Consider the following 23,589-nt stretch of genomic DNA (forward strand, 5'->3'; position numbering starts at 1 on the left):
GGTCAGTCACACTAATTGATCAGGGTATGTGGAAGGTGAGAACATTTATTTCAGTAAGATTATCTGATCAAGGACCTTGTCAAAATGGGATAAGGAAAAGGGGGAGGCAATAAACAAAACATCCAGAGGCACAGACCTGACAAACAAACAATAACAGAGACAACAACCAGAAGTCACACTAATTGAGGAAATCAATTAAAAATCAAGAAACTGCAGGCAAATGGGGACTTTGCAACTGATAAGGATGCAAACCTGAGGGTCCAGGATATTGCAGGGCATGGGGGAAGAGGTGGGAGGGTGGAACTATACAAAATGATGAAGGAATGTGCAGGGGAAGGGGATCAGGGAGGAACAAAGGGGGGAACAAACAGAAAGGGGTATAAAAGGGGCCAGTTGTGTGCAAAACATCTGCTTGTCTGACCCAGCCCTGCGCCTTATCACTGCAGTCTGTCCTATCTTCTCATTAAATCTTCTCTTAACTATCTCTCTGTGTAATCTTGCACTCTGTCCTGTGTGTGAGTGCTGCAAGAACTAAGTGCCAGCTACTGGTGAGACCTGTGTGAGTGGATATGGGGCCAGCAACTGGAGTCAGATTGGGGGTGTAGGTGCCCCGGGCCTGTGGTGCCATTAACTGGAATGAGTGGGGGTCTCAGTTCCAGTCACTGAGGCAGGACCGGTGTGTGTCCTGGGCACAGCTACTGGGGGGACTGGTGTTAGTGAAGAGAGTGAGGGGCTCAGCATGTGCGGCTGGAGTGGGACCGCAGGTTACAGCCTGTGTGCCTGGTGCTGGCTGCTGGGGGGTGGGGGTGGGGTGAGTGCTTTTATCTTCCCCAAACCAGGTGTGCATGGGTGTGTGCTTTTCTAATTCACTAGCAAGCTTCAAGATGGACTAGCTGGCCAGTAGGAGGCCCCAGGTCTAGGCCGAGGTATCAGGCGGGCAGAGGGTCTGTGCTGGTATTCAGGGGGATCTGTGAGTGTGGAGTGACTGTGAGACAAGTGTGTGAGTGCATGCATCTGTTTGCTAGCAAGCACCAAACTGGACTAGCCAGTGAGTAGGAGACCCATGGAGCAGGTAAGAGGGCTCAGGATCTGGGCAGGGGTATCGGACGGATACTTGAGGGTTGTGCATGTGTTTGTAAATCTAGAGAGTAGAGGCATGTGTGCTTTCACTAGTGAACTTCTATCCTTACCAGCCCAAGAGGAGGAAGGGGACTTGGCTGTCTATATTTAGGTTTTATGTGAGTTCTATATGTAGGTGCTGTTGAAGGCAGTGCCTTGTCCATGGCAGTCTGCTTAGCTGGCCGTGTCAGTGTCCTGTGTGTGTTTGTGTGTCTCTGTGTGTGTGTGTCTCTCTGGGATACATGCTCAGCTTCACTACTGGTTGAACCTGCAAACAGGAAAGCAGGAGCCACATCCATCAGCCCGGGATGGAGGCCCCCGGGTGCACCATGCTGGGCACCAGCATCTGGGCAGGAGGAATTTCTGGGCCCGGAGCTGCTGGAGGCAGCAGCCACTTATCCCTTAAGAGTATCAGCAGAACACGTTTCACATCTAGAAGGGCAGGCAAAGGACACTGCCAAGGTGCCCATTGCTACTGTAGGTACGGATACGTCTAGGGCATGCAGTCCAGTAATCCCCAAACTAGTACTTGGAGCTCATTCCCGCACCTTGTGCAATGTAACTTCATCACTGTAGCCATGCACCAGGACTGAGTAGCTGGGCTAAGCAGACCACGTGCAGCCCTGAGCTAATGTGTTCATGCTGCTTTCAGAACCTCAGCTAGTTCCTCTGCAGGGCTATGCATGTATTTATTCAGAGATCTCTAACATGGCAGGGTTTCACTGTGTATATGTACCTGAAGTGCCAGATACAGCATTCAGACATGCTTTTGTCCATTAAAAATCCTACTCTCCCCTATCCCTGGCTTCTTCCACCATTAATTAGAACTAAAACATGCCAAGTTGTCCACAGTTCTCTAGCAGTCATGGTGACATTTTGCCCTTAGGGGTGAATGTCAGATCATGCCAGAGAAATGGTCTTATTGCTAAGTCTCTTGAAAAACATCTCCCATTTCTAGTAAGCTTCTGAGAAAGCTAGGATCAAATGGCATTAGTTATGCTAACCATATTACCAGGGATCGGGAGCAGGGGGTTCCGGTCACACTTGAGGTTCAGGTGCTTGAGAGATGTGGGAAGAGAGATTACCATCAAAAACTGAGGCAAAAAATGTGTTGAATACCTCAGCCTTCTCCATGTTGCTTGTCACTAGATCTCCTGTCTTATTTATCATGGGGTGGGGGGGTACATTTTCTTTAATATTCCTTTTCTAACCAACGCACCTGTAGAAGCCCTTCGTATGATTCTTCACATTTCTTGTCAAATTCAGCTCCAGCTGTGCCTTAGCTTTCCTGATCCCATCCCTACACATCCAGGCAGCATCCCTATATTCTTCCCAGGATACACATCCCTGTTTCCACTACCTGTGCATTTCCTTTTTACACTTTAGTTCAACCAGGAGGTCCTTACCCAGCCATGCTGGTCTCCTGCCTTCCTTGCCTGATTTCTTACATGTGGGAATCGAGAGCTCTTGCGCTCTGAGAAAGATGTCCTTAATGTGCTTCCAGCTCCCTTCTGCTCCTTTATCCCTGAGGGCAGTTTCCCAGGGGGTCCCACCCACTAATTCCTTAAAGAACTGAAAGATCGTTCTCCTAAAATTCAGGGTCCTGACTCTACTCTTCACCTGTCCCATATCCCTCAAGACTGTGAATTCCACCAGGGCATAGAATCATAGAATCATAGAATTGTTTAGGCTAGAAAAGACCTTTAAGATCATCGAGTCCAACCATTAACCTAGCACTGCCAAGTCCACCACTAAACCATGTCCCTAAGCACCACGTCTACACGTCTTTTAAATACCTCCAGGGATGGTGACTCAACCACTTCCCTGGGCAGCCTGTTCCAAGGCTTGACAACCCTTTTGGTGAAGAAATTTCTCCTAATGTCCAATCTAAACCTCCCTTGGCGCAACTTGAGGCCATTTCCTCTCGTCCTATCGCTAGTTACTTGGGAGAAGAGACCAACACCCACCTCGCTACAACCTCCCTTCAGGTAGTCGATGAGGTCTCCCCTCAGCCTCCTCTTCTCCAGGCTAAACAGTCCCAGTTCCCTCAGCCGCTCCTCATCAGACTTGTGCTCCAGGCCCTTCACCAGCTTCGTTGCCCTTCTCTGGACATGCTCCAGCACCTCTGTCCTGGTTTTGGCTGGGATAGGGTTAAATTTCTTCCTAGTGCTGTGTTTTGGATTTAGTATGAGAAGGATGTTGATAACACACTGATGTTTTCAGTTGTTGCTAAATACCTTGTCAAGGACAGCTTCCATGCCCTACCAAGCAGAGGCATGTGACGTCATGCTCAGTATATGAATGGTAGGCGTGATCCAGGAAGTACCGATCGCTACTTGGTTATTGGTCAGCACGGGTGGTGAGCAATTGCATTGTGCATCATTCATTTTGTATATTCTATCATTATCATTATTATTTTCCCTTTTCTGTTCTATTAAACTGTCTTTATCTCAACCCACGAGTTTTTCTCACTCTTACCCTTCCGATTCTCTCCCCGTCCCACTGGGGTGAGCGGCTGCATGGTATTTGGCTGCCTGCCAGGTTAAACCACGACAGTCCTTTTTGGCGCCCAATGTGGGGCTCGAAGGGTTGAGATAATGACACATCTGACCCGAACGGGTTAAAACAAATTTGTTATAAGCATTCATTATATCAGTTTAGTAGTCGCTGGTCACAATGTTGGTTTATTTGCTCTCAGAGTTGTTGGATCTGTTCTGGGAGTTTTGGTCTGTAGCACCTTACTGGCTGTCTATACTGCTGATTATCAGTTTGTATGTGGGGTTGGTCATCTCTGGGAGATGGATTAAGGTCATTGCTTTGCTATACTGTGTGACACTGGCTTATGGCATGATAAAATTATTGGTCAGGAGACTGTACTCTGCACTGCCGTCATCCCTGTGCTTCAGGAGCTATCTCTCGGAAACTATTAATAATTACACTTTTTACCTCTTCTCCTCAGAGAGCCAATTTAGGGGGGAGACAGGATGGGACTCTTTCCCCCACTTGTTCATCTTCCCTTCCATATCTTCAGAAACTCCTTTTTCTTCTATCCTCTTCATGAAGACGTCCACAATATTCCCTGAGAATTTTGAATATCCTTGGGATGTTCAAACAAGCATGATCATATTGCTATGTCTTCTGAATGTGGTTCAGGCCTTGTTTAGGGTTAAACAACTATTCAGGACTACTGTCCAGAGGTCAACCCTGGCATCAGACACGGTGGCTACTCAAACCCCGGTGACAGGCACTGCAGTTACTCCAACCCCCGCGACAGGCACTGCAGCTACCCAAACCCCAGCAACAGGTACTCCAGCTGAACCAGAGGACCAACCCTTGCTGGTATCCGTCGCCCCTGTACAGAAGAAGAAATCTTGGAAGCTGAGGTCAGGTCGTTTAGAAAGGGATGATGGAAAAGCAGGGCCATCACGAGGAGGGCAGGAGGAAGAGGGAGAACTCAAGACGGAAACCACCTGATCCCTATCCCTGGGTGAGTTGTGAGATATGCAGAAAGATTTCAGCCGTCGTCCAGGCGAGCATATTGTTACCCGGCTGCTCCGATGCTGGGATAATGGGGCCAGTAGCCTGGAATTAGCGGGTAGGGAAGCCAAGCAGCTGGGATCCCTTGCTACGGAAGGGGGCATTGACAAAGTGATTGGACAAGGGACACAGGTCCTCAGCCTCTGGAGGCGACTGCTGTCAGGCGTGAAGGAAAGGTATCCCTTCAAGGAAGATGTTATATATCGCCCAGGCAAATGGACCACTATGGAGAGAGGTATCCAGTACCTGAGAGAACTAGGCGTGCTGGAGGTGGTTTATAGTGACCTGGACAACGACCAAATGCCCAAAGATCCAGATGACGTCCAGTGCACGCGACCCATGTGGTGGAAGTTGGTACGGAGCGCACCAGCGTCGCATGCCAGTTCGTTGGCAGTACTGTCCTGGGCAGAGGAAGAAGCACCAATGGTGGATGACGTAGTTGGCAGAATCCGGGATTTTGAAGAAACTGTCTCCTCCTCCCTTGTCTCGGCTGTGGAGAAACCATCCCAGGAGTTCCAGAAATTCAAAGAGGATATGTCCTATTCTCCACCTGTACGGACCAGTATCTCAGCCATTAGGAGTCAGCGTTTTTCTGCTCAAGAGAGAGGATATAGAAAGTACACACCCCGGGGCACCCTGTGGTTTTACCTGCGTGACCACGGAGAGGACACGAGGCAGTGGGATGGAAAACCTACCTTGACCCTAGAGGCACGTGTACGTGAGTTGCAAGGAAAAACAATGACACAAGGGGGTTCTCCCAGGAAAAATGCTGCTCCACTTTTCAGGAAAAACCTGTCTCACGATGGTCCAGTTTCCAGTGAACAGTTCCCCAGACAGAGTAGAAGGGCTGATCTTACTTTGGATTGTAATGAAGGAATTCTTAACTCGCGTTTGCAAGAAGTGAGAAGCGGATACTATGACCAGGACTTGAGGGGCCCTGCCTCCGGCCAGGTGGAGGAAAGGGACAACCGGGTTTACTGGACTGTGTGGATTCGATGGCCTGGCACATCAGAGCCACAGGAGTATAAGGCTCTCGTAGACACCAGTGTACCCTGATGCCATCAAGCTATGAAGGGGCAGAACCCATTTGTATTTCTGGAGTGACAGGGGGATCCCAAGAGTTAACTGTATTGGAGGCCGAAGGGAGCCTAACCGGGAATGAGTGGCAGAAGCACCCCATTGTGACTGGCCCAGAGGCTCCGTGCATCCTTGGCATAGACTACCTCAGGAGAGGGTATTTCCAGGACCCAAAAGGGTACCGGTGGGCTTTTTGTATAGCTGCCCTGGAGACGGAGGGAATTAAACAGCTGTCCACCTTGCCCGGTCTCTCGGAGGACCCTTCTGTTGTGGGGTTGCTGAGGGTTGAAGAACAGCAGGCACCAATTGCTACCACAACAGTGCACCGGCGGCAATATCGCACCAACCGAGACTCCCGGATTCCCATCCATGAGCTGATTCGTCGACTGGAGAGCCAAGGAGTGATCAGCAAGACTCGCTCACCCTTTAACAGTCCCATATGGCCAGTGCGACAGTCCAATGGAGAGTGGAGACTAACAGTAGACTACCGTGGCCTGAATGATGTCACGCCGCCACTGAGTGCTGCCGTGCCGGACATGCTAGAACTCCAATACGAACTGGAGTCAAAGGCAGCCAAGTGGTACGCCACAAGTGACATCGCTAATGCCTTCTTTTCCATCCCTTTGGCGGCAGAGTGCAGGCCACAGTTTGCTTTCACTTGGAGGGGCGTCCAGTACACCTGGAACCGACTGCCCCCGGGGTGGAAACACAGCCCTACCATTTGCCATGGACTGATCCACACCGCACTGGAACAGGGTGAGGCTCCTGAACATCTGCAATACATTGATGACATCATCGTGTGGGGCAACACAGCAGAAGAAGGTACTTAGCAACAACTGAAAACATCAGTGTGTTATCAACATTCTTCTCATACTAAATCCAAAACACAGCACTAGGAAGAAATTTAACTCTATCCCAGCTGAAACCAGGACAGTGAGTATTTCGCTGAATACAAGTGAGTGAGCTGCTGCGTGGTATTTGGCTGCCTGCTAGGTTAAACCATGACACTCATGTAAAATGTCTTGACATTTCTCAACGGGCGAAGGGTTGAGCCTCAAGGAGTATTGCAGCCCAGGTCCCGTGTCAGCCGCCAACGGTCCTCTGAATATCGCAGACTCGAGAGTTTGCAAACTCTGAGGAGCATTCATCTCAGAGGGAGATTCTGGGCGCAACCCACTGCGGTCCAGGAGAGCTCAAAGGGTCTCACTTGAGACCGCTGTTTATAGGGTCGCAAGATGATTGACTTTAGTCATCAGTAAATTTCCATCCTGGCCACAGTCCAAGGCGGTAGTGACTAAAATTCTGAAGGTTTCAGTGTTGTTACAACTGAGCTACAACTCAGATAAGATGGCGCCTGGGCCAGGCAGTGGGAGTACATTCCCAGCCTCAGCCATGCAGAGTTTCTGATATGTTCAAGGAGCGCTCAACCGTCAGACTCAGTACACCAAAGCCGAGGTTTCATGGGAATTTCTGAGATCAACGAGCGGCCCAGGAGAAGCGGGGGAATGCACCACCACACACCTCAACAGCAACACAGACAGCACATTCGCCAGAGCATGTTTTGATTTTTTTCTTCGGAGAAAAACTGGTGTTTTGAAAGGTTACTGTGCAACACTGAATATGTTTCAATATGCAAAAGAGAAGCAAAGGGACTGTAACTGTCTGCTATTTTTCCAAGCTGTTCACCACACGGAATAGCGGTGAGCACTGAGATTTTACTCAGCGTGGCAATATATCCTAGGCACTTGGATGACTAGTGCTGGAGCCTGGTCTCCATTACCTGGGACCTGAAAGCTGCAGGAAAAGACTGGAATAGGCCATGCTGGGCAGGTTTCTGTTGGATACAGAATATCAGCAAACTGATATTTGTTACTGCTGATTTTTGGTCCAGCTTGCTGCAGCCTAAGGCCACAGGCCAGAGGTGGTGCCTGAGGAAAACACCTGAGAAGTGACCTGGTGAACTCTCCAGGGCTAAGGAAGTCTGAGGGTTTGGGATGACATGGTAAAGAAGTTTGTCTGCAAACCAGTCCTGGACAGAGAAGAGACAGCTCCCATACAGAGACACCAATGAGTTCCAGATGACAGGTCAAGTGGTGGACTTCAGAGACTGAAGCCATTTGCAGCTGCCTACTCTAGTTAACTATTGAACTTACCATGGTGTTGAATGCTGAAAAAGTAATGAGCGCTTTGCAGCACCTGCCCGTCAGACTGACAGATTTTGGCTGTCTGGACAGTCACTTGAGAGAAGTGCTTCTGTGAATAAAAATCAGGTGCTCATAGAAGACTGCGTAAATATGGCTATAAGTGCACATACAGGCTAGAATTAAGGATTTGTGCTTTTTGCATTATTCAAGTAATACTTTCCTTATCACCAGCCAAGAAAGGAAGGTTCAAAGCCTAGGTAAAGCTTGCTGAGATGACAAAGGGAGAAGGGAAGCAGTCCCCACAAAGTGGTTGTCCTACTAAAGCTGCACTAAGACTAGTTTCTGTCAGTGCAACCAAGCATCTAGAGAGACATTAGGTATCAGGCAATGTTTTATTACACAAGGTATTTATACAGAGATATACAGAGGTGCCTTTCTGTCAAAATGGCAGCCATATTTACCATCATTAACAGTCATCAGCTGCAAGATCACTTCCTGCCAAACTGAGGTAACGGTGGTGGTACTTTAATGTCTTGACCTCTTTCCAGTTTCTTCTCACAGTCAACTAGATAGTTTACCCCATCAATGACAATCTGAACTAGTTCTACCTACAACGACAAGAAAAACAATAATAATAAAAGATTTAGGCAACGCTGTTAATAGAGTAAGGAAAAAATTGGCTTGTACGGCAAAGACAGCAAGTAAAGCCAGACCCAAGGATGGCCATAGAGACCTTGGCATAGAGATCACATATGCTGTGGCACAGGGAGTATGGGTCATGCACTGGTCCAGTGGAAGCCCATAGTAATTCCCTTTTCCCTACCCCTTCTTCTGTTCGTGCTGAGTTTGGCCTTCTGACAGGCTTACTGAAGACTGCATCCTTGGGCATAACAATTAAAACCCATGAATATTTGAGATTAGATATAGAATATGTAAACATTTACTACAAAAAGACAAGAAAGCCAAAAAGAAAAGGATCAGTAATCTGTTCAGTTTACGGTTAAAAAAACAAAACAGCCCCCTGTACAGGAGCCCTCAGAATGCTACATATACAAAAGAATTTAAGCAAAAGCAGTCCTTCCTTGTTCCTTTCTCTCTCCAGGCTTAAATCAAAATTATAACAACCAGAAAAATGTCATCCTGACACTCTGGCAATTAATATTAACTATCTGAAGATCATAGGCAAAAAAAGAGTGAACAAAGATGCCATCAATCATGCTTAAGTACAACTAAAGACTCTGACACTTCTTCAGCAGACAAAACTTCTCTTTTGGGGGTTTGAGGATTATAAATATTATCAGCCAGAACAAAAATAAAGTGACTTTTTGAACTTTCTAAAGAACTTGACACTGTGACACGTTCAGCTGCACATTCTTGCCTGTATCAAATACCAGACTACATGGAATGTCTTTATATTCCTTTTTCAATTTACTACAGTCTTTGTTTGGGCTCCACATATGCACCTGCCTAATCTACCTCTTGTAAAAGGAGTTGCAGCATAGCTGTGAATCCCAGGGTTCTGATACAGAAGTTTCTCCCTCAGCATTCCTTCACAATTTCTTACTACTGCATCTTTTTTGCCCTTCTGCATTTTTTACTCTGCTGTCCTGTGTTCACTGAACCTTAATCATAGGCCCTGTTTGGCATTTAACCCCTCTCATTTTCTGTACCAGTCTTTCCAGATTGCCAGCACAGCTCTCAATGGCCCTAGAGCACAAACTGGCCCTTGCTCTGCTTGCTGACATTCCACTGTCACCAGGAAGGTATATGCTCCTTTCCTGGCAAACGCTGGAAGGAATCCCCCAAGAGCCGCGTTTCCAGCTGCAGCTTCAGGAATAGTCGTAATTGTAACACCCTCTTGAGTCCATACAAATTCTGAAGAGGAAAAAGTGCTTAACCCCCGTGTTTTCTGGACTTTCAGCAGAAGGCCAGCTCAGCTGCTCTTTAATGGTCACTTGCAGCTGCCAAGAGAGGCAGTCTCACCTTCCTTGCTGTGTGTTTCCAGTTCCCAAGCCTGTACCTCCCTTGTGCTCGCAGGAGAATTTATGTGAGCACAGTCAGCTGAAAACTAATTGGAATGGGGGTGCAAGGAGGGGAAGAGACACACTCATTTCCCCAATCCAGTGGTACCATGAGCCCTGAATGCTGCTGGATGCATGGGGTAGGAGGGAAGCGGGGGTTCTTTCACATGACTGGGAATTGGTAGGATGGCAGGACTAGACTTTTGGCCACAGCTGTTTGACTGGCTGAAAGAGCTCATCAGAGTCTTATACTTCTTCAAAGGCATGGCTCACTCCACCTGCAGCACCATACATTCCTCTGCAGATGATCATGAGTTGCTCATTCCCTACGATGATAATTCATCAGGTGCCTTTATGTAGGGAAAGATGTCCTACTCATTCTGACAGGAGTGTTGGCATTGCTGATATGTTTTATTAAGCCCAGGAACCACATTTTTCAGGCAGAGGGACTCATCCTAAACTCATGCTGGCTTTATATCATCTATAATTCCTTCGTTTTTCAGCTGACGTGCTCTTGATGTACACTGGCACTGGTAGGATTGGATTCAGACGCAGAACAGCATCAAAATTTGCAATTCTATATTGCATAGCATAGTGGTATCTTTGTAATCTTTTTCAAAATTACTGAAGAATACAAGATATCTTGTCCCCAGCATAATTCCTCCACAGGCAGTGACATGCTAGGACTCCAGACCCCATGGCATTGTTAGCTTCACAGTAGCCAGCAAGCTATATTACTGATTTTTCTTAATCTTCATGAAATGGTTCATTAGCAATCTTTAATGACTGGTTTGTTAAAACTTAACGCAAAGACTAAATCCCATTGTCTCCTTATTGTGACAGTGGCTTATTTTCAAGGGATTTGTTTTTACTATAAAGCATTCAGTGGCTTAGCAGTTTATTTTACTGTCTTTTACAGACCAGCTGTGTTGGGAAATCAGAGGTCTGAATTTGCAACCTCCAGGAGAAAAATAATTTCATATTAAGTTTTCATTGACCAGTAACTGAAACAAAGGAAAAATGCAAACAATTTTATCTTGCACCTTTAGGAATACAATTCAGTTATGTAAACACATTTACCACATAATGGAATTTATTTTATTATATACTGAAAAAATATGTCCAATAATAAACATTTCTATCTCTTTGAGTTTGTCTTGTCCTATTTAGATTTAAAAATCTACAAGGTAGGGAATTATATCTTATCTATTGGCTTAATTCTTTGAATCCTCACTATATGAAGCACCACTGACTTCAGTGGAGGTCTTCATATAAGCAAAATTTATAGGTTCAAGTCATCTGTCAGTAGAACTCATTAATTAATCATGCCATGTAATCCTTTTTATATTATTAGTGTTATTTTAGTATAAAGCACACATGGTGATGTTTCAGATATTAATAAATGCCTATATATTTAGGGCTAGATGCAAAGGAAGTTAGCTACCTACTTGCCAGCATAGACATCAAAATTCAGAATTTAAATTCTCCAAACCCCTGTCCAAATACACCTTGGCTGTGAAGACATTTAAGATGATGTCCAAATAAGAAAGGACAAAAGACTTGAATTTGCTCTGTCCCATAGGCAGAAAATGCAGGGTGAGCAAAAAAGGGAATCAAACTGGATGGATGTGAACCAGTTTTAATCTAGTTGCAGTCTGAGTGCATTAGCCCAGGGTTCTATTTGTATAATAGGACCAAACTGCATACATACCTAGGCTGCTAAAGCCTCTCAGTGCTATGCTGGTCTATATAAATATACCTTGACAGTACACTCCATTTTGCAATGGAGTTTTAACTTGCAGCAGTCCCCAAGGTAATTAAAATTTTAGTGCTATGCAGGCAGGCAGCCTTTCAAATCCTGCCCCATACAAGCAGGTTGGCATCTGAGACCAAACCTCATTTTGTGTTGTTAGTAGAGTTCAGTGGAGTAAGAGTCCTCAGGAGACATCTATCCCACTAGGACCTGCCCAACTGACCATAACTGAGAGGTTAGAACACTCACGTGGGAAGTGAAAGACATGTTTGACAGAAGATTTGAACCTATATTTCCTATCTACTAGAAAAGTGCTCGAATCACTGGGCTTACAGGGTCTTGCAAGGTTAATTTTTATCTCAGTTGTTCTTGACATGTCCAAGGATGAACACAACCCTGATCTCAGTGAGGAAAAGGAAGTTGTATAGCTGTGCTACAGGATTTAGTATATAAATTGGCTCAGGTAGAGCTAATGGAAGTGGGCTACAACTTTTGAGGGCGCTCACAAGCCATGTCTGGGACAACCGGGGGATCAGGCCCAGCCAGCACGGGTTCATGGAAGGCAGGTCCTGCTTGACCAACCTGATCTCCTTCTATGACCAGGTGACCCGCCTGGTGGATGAGGGAAAGGCTGTGGATGGGGTCTACCTGGACTTCAGTAAAGCCTTTGACACTGTCTCCCACAGCATTCTCCTAGAGAAGCTGGTGGCTCACGGCTTAGACAGGTACGCTCTTCGCTGGGTAAAAAACTGGCTGGACGGCCGAGCCCAGAGAGTTGTGGTGAACGGAGTTAAATCCAGTTGGCGGCCGGTCACGAGCGGTGTTCCCCAGGGCTCAGTTTTGGGGCCGGTCCTGTTCAATATCTTTATCAATGATCTGGATGAGGGGATCGAGTGCTCCCTCAGTAAGTTTGCAGACGACACCAAGCTGGGCAGGAGTGTTGATCTGCTGGAGGATAGGAAGGCTCTGCAGAGGGACCTGGACAGGCTGGATCGATGGGCCGAGGCCAACTGTATGAGGTTCAACAAGGCCAAGTGCCGGGTCCCGCACTTCGGCCACAACAACCCCAGGCAACGCTACAGGCTTGGGGAGGAGTGGCTGGAAAGCTGCCCAGAGGAAAAGGACCTGGGGGTGCTGGTTGACAGCCGGCTGAACATGAGCCGGCAGTGTGCCCAGGTGGCCAAGAAGGCCAATGGCATCCTGGCCTGTATCAGAAATAGTGTGGCCAGCAGGAGCAGGGAGGTGATCGTGCCCCTGTACTCGGCACTAGTGAGGCCGCACCTCGAATACTGTGTTCAGTTCTGGGCCCCTCACTCCAAGAAGGACATGGAGGTGCTGGAGCGTGTCCAGAGGAGGGCAACGAAGCTGGTGAAGGGCCTGGAGCGCAAGTCTGATGAGGAGCGGCTGAGGGAACTGGGACTGTTTAGCCTGGAGAAGAGGAGGCTGAGGGGAGACCTTATCGCTCTCTACAACTACCTGAAAGGAGGTTGTAGCGAGGTGGGTGTTGGTCTCTTCTCCCAAGTAACTAGCGATAGGACGAGAGGAAATGGCCTCAAGTTGCGCCAGGGGAGGTTTAGACTGGACATTAGGAGAAATTTCTTTACTGAAAGAGTGGTCAGGCCTTGGAACAGGCTGCCCAGGGAAGTGGTGGAGTCACCATCCCTGGAAGTATTTAAAAGACGTGTAGATGAGGTGCTTAGGGACATGGTTTAGTGGGCATGGTAGTGTTGGGTTGATGGTTGGACTCGATGATCTTAGAGGTCTTTTCCAACCTTAATGATTCTATGATTCTATTCTATGATTCTATGATTCTGTTTCACACTGCTGTTTTTTTCCCCATTCACCTGTAGATTTGCTCTTTGGAGCTGTTCTGCTTTATAAAATACTTAAATATTAAACTGGAAAGAGGTCTGGGACCCAAGTCTTCCAGGAGAGCAACTTCACCATCTGTCACCCAACACTAAGGGGACACCACCAGACTGTAGGGTCATTTCCACTCTCTTTCTGGCTCAGTGAATATGCATTCAAACTGAAATAGCTTCAAAAGAAGTGTCTGAGACTAACCCATTGCATCTTAGCCTAGAGCCCAACAGAGAGGGCTCAGACACGACAATTCAAATCTCTGCTCTACAGAAGGCAGAGGACTGATTTAAACCCATCTCTCTTGCATCCTGTGCTTAGTGTGACATTGGACATGGTAAGATGGCACTAACTCATCCTCCTTCATTATTTTGGTGTGAAAGGACTGGCCTAGTCCTGCTGTCTAACTATAGATGTGGTGGGTTGACCTTGGCTGGCTGCCAGGTGCCCACCAAGCTGCTCAATCACTCCCCCTTCTCGGCAGGACAAGGGGGGAGAAAATAAGATGAAAAACTCATGGGTCGAGATAAAGGAAGTTTAATAAAGAAAAGCAAAGGCCATGCGTGGAAGCAAAGGAAACAAAAAAAAATTATTCTCTACTTCCCAACAGCAGGCAATGTCCAGCCACTTCCTGGGAAGTAGGGCCTCAGTACGCGTAGCGGTTGCTTCGGAAGACAAACGCCTTAATAACGAATGCCCCCCCCCTCCTTTCTCTCAGCTTTTATTGCTGAGCACGACGTCATATGGTATGGAATATCCCTTTGGTCACTTTGGGTCAGCTGTCCTGGCTATGTCCCCTCCCAACCTCTTGCCCACCCCCAGCCTACTGGCCTTTGGGGGTGGGGGGGTTGGAGAGACAGCCTCCATGCTGTGGGAGCACTGCTCAGCAGTAGCCAACACATTGGTGCGTTATCAACACCCTTCTAGCTACAACTACAAAGCACAGCACTACCAGGGCTGCTATGGGGAAAGTTAACTCCATCCCAGCCAGACCCAATACAGGAGAGAAAGTGCATGACTGTGAATCCTAAAAGGAAAACTGCATGTTAATTCAGTCTTGATTTCAGTGCCTGATTCCCTGAGTGGGTTAGTCCTCAAATCCTGCTTCTTTCCTCAGCGTTTTGCACTGTGTATGGCAGGTACCTGCCCAATGTACAGTACCTAGCTCTGTTCCCAGTGTACAACTTCAGTGAACCCCATTCGTAGATACCTATCTCATGTCCAGCACTGTAGAGAGAACCTGGACACCTAGCTCATAGCTGTGTACTCCAGCAGGTATTCAGGTATAAGAGTTTGTGCTGTGATGCTGAGAAACATCGTCCTAAGGGAGTTCTGTTACCACAGCCAAATGTTTCCAGTACCTGCACACTTTCAATAAAAAGCCTCAGCACATGGTATAAACAAGTCACATTTATGAAACTTGCTCAGGGTTTTTTTTTTCATTGTCATATTTGGCAAACACTGCATACACAGTAGTAACTTTTCATAGAATAATAGAATAGTTTGGGTTGGAAGGGACCTTTAAAGGTCATCTAGTCCAACCCCCCTGCCATGGGCAGGAACATCTTCAACTAGATCAGGTTGCTCAGAGCCCCGTCCAACCTGACCTTGAATTTTTCCGGGGATGGGGCATCTACCACCTCTCTGGGCAACCTGTGCCAGTGTTTCACCACCCTCATCGTAAAAAATTTCTTCCTTATAGCTATTCTGTATCTACCCTCTTTTAGTTTAAAACCATTCCCCCTTGTCCTGTTGCAATAGGCCCTGCTAAAAAGTCTGTCCCCATCTTTCTTATAAGCCCCCTTTAAGTACTGGAAGGCTGCTATAAGGTCTCCCCGGAGCCTTCTCTTCTCCAGGTTGAATAACCCCAACTCTCTCAGCCTGTCCTCATAGGAGAGGTGTTCCATCCTCCTGATCATTTTCATGGCCTCCTCTGGACCCACTCCAACAGGTCCATGTCTTTCCTCTGCTGAGGGCTCCAGAGCTGGACGCAGTACTGCAGGGGGGGTCTCACCAGAGCAGAGTAGAGGGGCAGAATCCCCTCCCTCGAGCTGCTGGCCATGCTTCTTTTGATGCAGCCCAGGATACGGTTGGCCTTCTGGGCTGCGAGCGCACATTGCCGGCTCATGACCAGCCTTTTGTCCACCAGTACCCCCAAGTCCTTCTCGGCAGGGCTGCTCTCAATGCCTTCATCCCCCAGCCTGTATTGATACCGGGGGTTGCCCCGACCCAGATGCAGGACCCTGCACTTGGCCTTGTTGAACCTCAGGAGGTTCACACGGGCCCACTTCTCGAGCTTGTCCAGGTCCCTCTGGATGGCATCCCGTCCCTCAGGCGTGTCAACCGCACCACTCAGCTTGGTGTCGTCTGCAAACTTGCTGAGGGTGCACTCGATCCCTCTGTCTATGTCATTGATGAAGATATTAAACAGGACTGGTCCCAATACGGACCCCTGAGGGACACCACTCGTCACCGATCTCCATCTGGACATTGAGCCGTTGACCACCACTACCCTCTGGATGCGTCCATCCAACCAATTCCTCATCCACCGGACAGTCCACCCATCAAATCCATACCTCTCCAGTTTAGAGAGAAGGATGTTGTGGGGCACCGTGTCAAAGGCCTCACAGAGGTCCAGATAGACGACATCTGTAGCCCTTCCCATGTCCACTGATGTAATCACTCCATCATAGAAGGCCACTAGGTTGGTCAGGCAGGACTTGCCCTTGGTGAAGCCATGCTGGCTGTCTCGAATCACCTCCCTGTCCTCCATGTGCCTTAGCATAGCTTCCACGAGGATCTGTTCCATGAACTTCCCAGGCACAGAGGTGAGGCTGACTGGCCTGTAGTTCCCCGGGTCTTCCTTTTTTCCCATTTTGAAAATGGGGGTTCTGTTTCCCCTTTTCCAGTCAGCGGGGACTTCAGCTGACTGCCACGACTTCTCAAATACGATGGATAGTGGCTTAGCAGCTTCATCCGCCAGTTCCCTCAGGACCCGCGGATGGATCTCATCAGGTCCCATGGACTTGTGCACCTTCAGGTTCCTTACATGGTCTCGAACCTGATCTTCTCCTACAGTGGGCGGCTCTTCATTCCCCCAGTCCCTGCCTTTTCCTTCTGCGGCTTGGGCGGTGAGGCTCGAGCACTTGCCGGTGAAGACCAAGGCAAAAAAGTCATTGAGTACCTCCGCTTTCTCCATATCCCGCGTAACCACATCTCCCGTTTCCTTCTGGAGAGGGCCCAGATTTTCCCTAGTCTTCCTTTTATCCCCGACGAACCTATAGAAGCTTTTCTTGTTGCCCTTGACGTCCCTGGCCAGATTTAATTCTATCAGGGCTTTAGCTTTCCTAACCTGATCCCTGTATTCCTCCCAGGCTACCTGTCCTTGCTTCCACCCTCTGTAGGCTTCCTTTTTGTGTTTGAGTATGTCCAGGAGCTCCTTGTTCATCCATGCAGGCCTCCTGGCGTTTTTGCCTGACTTCCTCTTTGTTGTGTTGCATCGCTCCGGAGCTTGGAGGAGGTGATGTTTGAATATTAACCAGCTTTCTTGGGCCCCTCTTCCCTCCAGGGTTTTGTCCCCTGGCACTCTGCCAAGCAGATCCCTGAAGAGGCCAAAGTCTGCTCTCCCTTTAATCCAGGGTAGTGAGCTTGCTGTGCGCCCTCCTCGGTGCCCTAAGGATCTTGAACTCCACCATTTCATGGTCACTGCAGCCAAGGCTGCTCTTGAGCTTCACATTCCCCACCAGCCCCTCCTTGTTGGTGAGAACAAGGTCCAGCATAGCACCTCTCCTCGTTGGCTCCTCTACCACTTGGAGAAGGAAGTTATCATCAATGCATTCCAGGAACCTCCCGGATTGCTTATGCCCTGCCGTGTTGTCCCTCCAACAGATATCAGGGTGGTTGAAGTCCCCCATGAGGACCAGGGCTTGTGAACGTGAGGCTGCTGTGTAAGCCTTTCCATTGGATCAAATTCATCAGGAGCAAAAACTGCCATAGCTCTAAAAAGTGACTCTAAAATCAGAGTGAACCGAAATGGAGGGAAACTGACTTATATCAGTGCAGATCTGAGTTTAAAAGCAAGGAAAAAAACAAACAGTTTACCTCTGATCGACCCATGCGGTCCAGGTTGGAGATATCATACACATCTGCTACAGCTGCTGTGTCCACTCCACCGGTGCCGCGCTTCTGCAGCCTCAGGTTCTCCAGGATTTTTGGAAACCTGGGATCCTAACAGAAGAAATATGTTTGTGCATATTGCCTTTTGCCTTGCTTATTGTTATTATCCATGATTTAATAGCATCTCCGGAAAGACAGGCAGAGACATTTTCCTCTGTCTTTGGATTATAGCCTGTGTTGGTGGCTTTGTGCTGAGTAGATTAATTTCCATAACAAATACAATAATTTGCAGAATAAAAGTATGCTCAATTAGTCATGCATTATGCCTGGGACCTAGTTGTTGCACATCATGCAAACATCCAATTGCTGTAAACTGTCATTTTGTATTTGTTCCTTTATAAATCAGATCAAGACCTGATTTATGTCACTGGCCTTTTAAACAACTTATGTACCTTGCTAAGCTTTGGCAGCTTAACATGGACTCCAGCACGTAAACCAGTTCCCAGGTTGGAAGGACAAGTCAGAACGTATCCAAGACGTTCATTCCACATGAACTCCCAGCCTCGTTCTTTAATTAATCTTTCAACCTATGAAGGCAAAAAAAAAGAGAAAGGAAAAAGAGAGAGCTGCATACAAATGTCTCATCTTCTGACACTTGTTTATAGCTGAAATTCTTTTCACCTTGTATCTATGTTGATGATGAACTTTGCTATTCACCAGTGGAGGTGCATAAATATATACCCAAGTAGAGTCTGGTTTGGCTCTGGTGTGAACCTTTGCATTCATCAGGCACCAAGTTCCCCAGCGAATATTACAAGGATTTCTTCATAATTTTCTCACTACCACTAACTTGAAGGCTCTTTGGCACTTTATCACATGGCCTTAGCCCATGAAGCCATATGTTTACATAATAATTATGGCTTTTACCTAGAATATAAATGATTTTCTAGCCTCGGTGCTTTTAGAGCAAGGTTGCAAAGCACAAGTCCAAATATCTCAAACACCGTGGAGCAAACAAAAGGAGCCAAAGCCTAGTTTTATATAATTTTCAAAGTGATTCCATGATGCTAGGTGAAGGACACTTGATTTCTAAATGCTTAAATTTCACAGCCCTGCTTCCACTATAAAAAGACTACATAGCTTCTATATAATGCTTTTCATTAGTAGTTCTAAAACCCAATTACAAAGGAGACTGAAATCATTATCCTCAGAAATATCACAAAGGTCTATTGACCTTTGAATAAACCACTATTCTGTCCACTCAGCTACACTTCCGAGACTTATTTCTGTGATCCCAATAAAATTTCAGTTCAGTAAATTCACTGCCAGAAGAGAATCAGATACATATGCCAGCTTAGGTTCACAAGACCTCTGCAATATAGGCAAATAATTCTATTCTGCAGAAGGTTACAAAATAATGGACTCTCCTGACATCATTTCTATATTGTGTGAGGATACCAAAATTGCTGGTAAGAAACTAGACCTGATTTCCTGCCTCAGACACCCGCTCTGGTCACAGTTCCCAAAGCTATCTGACCACTTCTCATGGCAAGGTCCATAGGTCCACTTCTGTTGAACAAGAGCTAAGCACAGTAGCAGAGGCAAACCTGGAAACATCCACAAGCTATGTCACTTAGGCCACAATCCTGTACATTATTCAGTCTCATGGGTATACCTGAGAAGCATACCAGATCCCAGTGAACCATCCAGATGCCAAAGAAGCACCCATTAGGCGCTTTTGTTTTTCCATGTTCCCAAACTCACTACATACTCAAAATTTCCTAGAGATGCTCTGAACTTACCTTTTTCTGGTTTTCAGGGACCACTTCCACAATCAGAGATTATGGTTCCCTGCTCTCCCTACTTTGCCTTGTTTTTTTTTTTTCAGGCCAGGGCCTGTGCTGGTGGCTTTGAAGTGATATGGGAGTGCACAGTTGTATGAGCTCTACAGCAGTTGGGGATTCCCTGAGACAGGGGAGTCTCTAGAAAGCCAGAGAAGCTGGAGTGAAAGCTGTTTTGCCAGAGTGAGAGGAATGAAGCAAGTGGTGCAAGGAACAAAAGCAGTATGATGGATATAAACATTGTTCCTCTACAGTGCAGATGAATTGAGCATGTTAAGGACCCCAATGGGGAGAAATAATTGTTTTATGCAGCCTGAGTATTCTTACAGTCTTGGAGACAATTTGAACCCAGTTTCAACCTTACATAACTTAACCTCTGGGATATTGTGTACCATGGCAATCCATCCAGGAATGATGTGGACAAGAATAGTGGAGAATAAAGTTCTGACACATCACCTATCCCGCTCTGCCTTTTTTGCTAGTATTGCTTGTGGGAATCCTTTTTCTCTGTTAAAGCAACTTTTTCTTTGCCAGAGCAGTACACAGGCCTGCATTGGGCCCAGAGCCAACTTGCTGTCATACCTGGATTGTCTAGACTAAACTGTTTTAACCCACACATCATTCTATGAGGCCTTTTTTTTCTTTATGAATAGCTAGACCAGAATAAAATCCAGGAGCCCTGGCTATCAGTCCTTAGTATTCTGGTCACAAAACCCAGTATGTCCCCAAAGTTGGCAGTGAGCTCAGGAGTCCTATGTCCTAAGTCCTGTGTACAACCTCAGCAACATCCAGTCCACTCCCAGAATCAGGGATGAGAACCAGTAAGCTAGTCTTCCAAAATAAAATGCTTTATTTATGAACTCCTACAGCCTGCAGACACAAGGTGGCAAAGAAGAAACATTTCTTTAGCCAGCCAGTGTGAAGATTGTAATATAAAAGCTAAAATGACATTTTATCTATTTTTCCCTACAACTCAGCTAACAATTTGTCTTTGTTTCCTTCTTTAAATGCCATTAATGTGGGTTGCTATTTGAACTGGTGTTACTTTATTTTGTTGCTTCTGGAGATGTCAGTTCAGTGTTAACCACACTAAGTAGTGCTGACAACAGCCCAACAATAAACAAACAGGCATAATAAATTCATCGAGTTACTACCTCTTTCAAACCACGGCAAAATCTTTCAAACACCCGTTTCATGTTGCCACCCTTTTCCATGGAGATCACCCTGGTGTGGTCCTCTTCATTAATCCAGATAAGAAATGTCTTGTCATTGTTATGCCTGGTTGAGAGAAAAATTAGTAGCTTTAAAACACAAGATAAGCCCTGAAAAATAACTCTCAGTATCCTTAGTTTTATCACAGTCTTTCAGGACTGTGAAGAGGTTAAGCACTGCAAAATAACATTGCTCTGCACAGTTAAGGACATGAGCTACTTTCACAGCTTGATCCCCCATGCCAGTGGAATTATGCAGGTTTCTCAGGTCACAGTGAGAAGAGCAGTTTTCTCTGATCACATCATGCTGCCCTGAACCTAAGCTATGAAGAACATGTCTTCAAACATGAACACAGTTGGGAGGTACAGCTGCTAAGGGAACAGGCAAAGGGAGAAGCCAAACTCTGCATCTTCACTGACTGGGGATGTTTTTTATTGTTCTTAGAAAATTGTGCAGTTATAAAACAACTAACTGGGGGCCCAGCCATCATATGACCTTACTTACTTGTATTGTCTTCTAAATCAAATCCCAGTGCCCTTCATATTACTTAGTAACACTGGATTGCCACATCAGTCAAATTATATGTCTGAGGAAAACAGCTATATGTTGCTTCCGGACACTGCATTAAAGATGCTGGCTTGTTAATCAAGATAAAAATGCCTAAAGAGAAGTTATCTACTCTTGCTTCAGACAGATCAGTCATGACTAGGTTTATAAAGTGCTAGGTCAAACCTGAGGTCACTTTTCCTGGCTTTTCTCCATTTTTTCTGTCTTTTACAACAGTCTTTCTACAGAATGTAGAAGGTGATTGATAAGATTAGACTTGTTCATACAAATAATGGAATATTACCAAATTTGAAACACATGAAATTTGAAACTTCACTGAGAGCCTAACTTGCAGCTTGTCTTTTACTGCAACTCACTTTTCACGCTTGGAGTTTGCCAATGCAAAACCAAACAGGTGCAAACATCCTGTGGCCTGACATTAGAGTTACAGAGAGGTCCAGTTATCTCATTTTCAGTCACGTACAAATATTCAGGGTAGGATTTCCCAAAGAGATTGATGTTGGCCTGACTCAGCTCCCCCTTTAATTAAATGAGTCTTCCCATTGCTTTAAGGAATGCAGAGTGAGACAACACTGAGGAAAAAAATCTCTTCTGTGGCAATACTGGATCGTGTTCAGAAGCATATCCAGTATTATTCTGATAAGTTAAACCTGCTTTGTCAGGGAGCAGGCACTGTGAAACCTGATCAAAAGCCTGTTGGAAATCTGTGAGGATTTTTTATTTCAGTGATCTTCCTATTAGTTCCCCAGTGCCTATTTAAATCTGAGGAAGAGATTTGTTCTAGGCATTCTAAATCTGAGGCATTCTGTTCATTGTCTCTACAACCGAAAAGAAAAAGCACCAACAATGTAAATATTATCCAGGGATCTCCTGAATAAAACAGATCTGATTTTGGCTTGTCTTACATGTGAAATATCAGGTAGAATGAAAAAAAAAGAGTTAGTGTGATTTGAAAAATATTTCAGTGAGCCAGATTTGGAAAACCTACCCTTCTTTTATAAGAAATTGTTGTCTAAAAGAGTACACATGATGACATCCTCTCTGAAAGTCTTGAACCTGCCTAGGGCAAGGAGATAGGATAGAAGGCTTCTCAGAATCCCTTTTAGCCTAATTTTCCAGAATTATAACATCTGGTAATCCCTAGAAATATACCAGGATGGATGCAGATGCTAGGCACTGCACAGCTGCCTCCATCATGTGATAGGGGGTGTGTGTGCACTGTACTGGGGGCTATTATCCCTTTCTCTAAAAATATTCTATTCAAGCACAAAAAATATCAAGGTTATAAAAGAAGAAACAGACCTAAACCAAATAGGAAATTCAACTCTTTCTGTGTCCACTCTTTGTCCAGTTTATTTGAAAAGAAAGGATTACTTTCAGCTTGGGGAATTAAAATAACATTCTGTGTCTCAAAAGTGGGGAGGAGGGGAAAGGAATTTACAGTGCAATATCCTGCAACTGTATTGCCAATGGTTCCTAGCTGATAGTGTTGCTACAATCCAGTTTTAGGCTGTATTTGTAACCTCACTCTGCTGATTTCATGGTGATTCACTGGCTCTTTCTCAAATCAATTTTTATTTTGAAATAGGAAAAACAGATATAAAAAAGCCATAGAAGGAGCCATGCTTATGATGCTATGTTGTGTTGCTGATATTAATGATTGTTTCTATAGAATCACAGAATCATTTAGGTTGGAAAGGACCTTTAAGATCATCGAGTCCAACCATTAACCTAGCACTGTCAAGTCCACCACTAATCCATGTCCCTAAGCGCCACATCTACACGTCTTTTAAATACTTCCAGGGATGGTGACTCAACCACTTCCCCGGGCAGCCTGTTCCAAGGCTTGACAACCCTTTCAGTGAAGAAACATTTCCTAATATCTAATCTAAACCTCCCCTGGCACAACTTGAGGCCATTTCCTCTCGTCCTATCGCTAGTTACTTGGGAGAAGAGACTGACACCCACCTCACTACAACCTCCTTTCAGGTAGTTGTAGAGAGCGATAAGGTCTTCCCTCAGCCTCCTCTTCTCCAGGCTAAACAACCCCAGTTCCCTCAGCCGCTCCTCATCAGACTTGTGCTCCAGACCCTTCACCAGCTTCGTTGCCCTTCTCTGGACACGCACCAGCACCTCCATGTCCTTCTTGGAGTGAGGAGCCCAAAACGGAACACAGTATTCGAGGTGCGGCCTCACCAGTGCCGAGTACAGGGGCACGATCACCTCCCTGCTCCTGCTGGCCACACTATTTCTGATACAGGCCAGGATGCCATTGGCCTTCTTGGCCACCTGGGCACACTGCCGGCTCATGTTCAGCCGGCTGTCAACCAGCACCCCCAGGT

The 23,589-nt window shown here is 46.2% G+C and overlaps 1 protein-coding gene and 1 long non-coding RNA gene across 2 annotated transcripts in view; both read right to left on the reverse strand.

Annotated features, from left to right (window-relative positions):
* Positions 1–23,589, reverse strand: part of LOC142074860 (uncharacterized) — a 602,395-nt gene that overhangs the window by 188,855 nt on the left and 389,951 nt on the right. The window lies entirely within an intron of this gene.
* The window catches only part of LOC142074698 (creatine kinase S-type, mitochondrial-like), a 31,466-nt gene continuing 16,242 nt past the window's right edge, over positions 8,366–23,589 (reverse strand). The window contains exons 6-9 of the mRNA XM_075135494.1: positions 20,623–20,746; positions 18,080–18,214; positions 17,613–17,738; positions 8,366–8,485 (exon numbers count right to left, since the gene is read on the reverse strand). Of these exons, the coding sequence (XP_074991595.1) occupies positions 8,366–8,485; positions 17,613–17,738; positions 18,080–18,214; positions 20,623–20,746 (505 nt within the window). The remainder of the gene's footprint in view (positions 8,486–17,612; positions 17,739–18,079; positions 18,215–20,622; positions 20,747–23,589) is intronic.

Source organism: Calonectris borealis, chromosome W, assembly GCF_964195595.1.
Source record: "Calonectris borealis chromosome W, bCalBor7.hap1.2, whole genome shotgun sequence".
Taxonomy (NCBI): domain Eukaryota; kingdom Metazoa; phylum Chordata; class Aves; order Procellariiformes; family Procellariidae; genus Calonectris; species Calonectris borealis.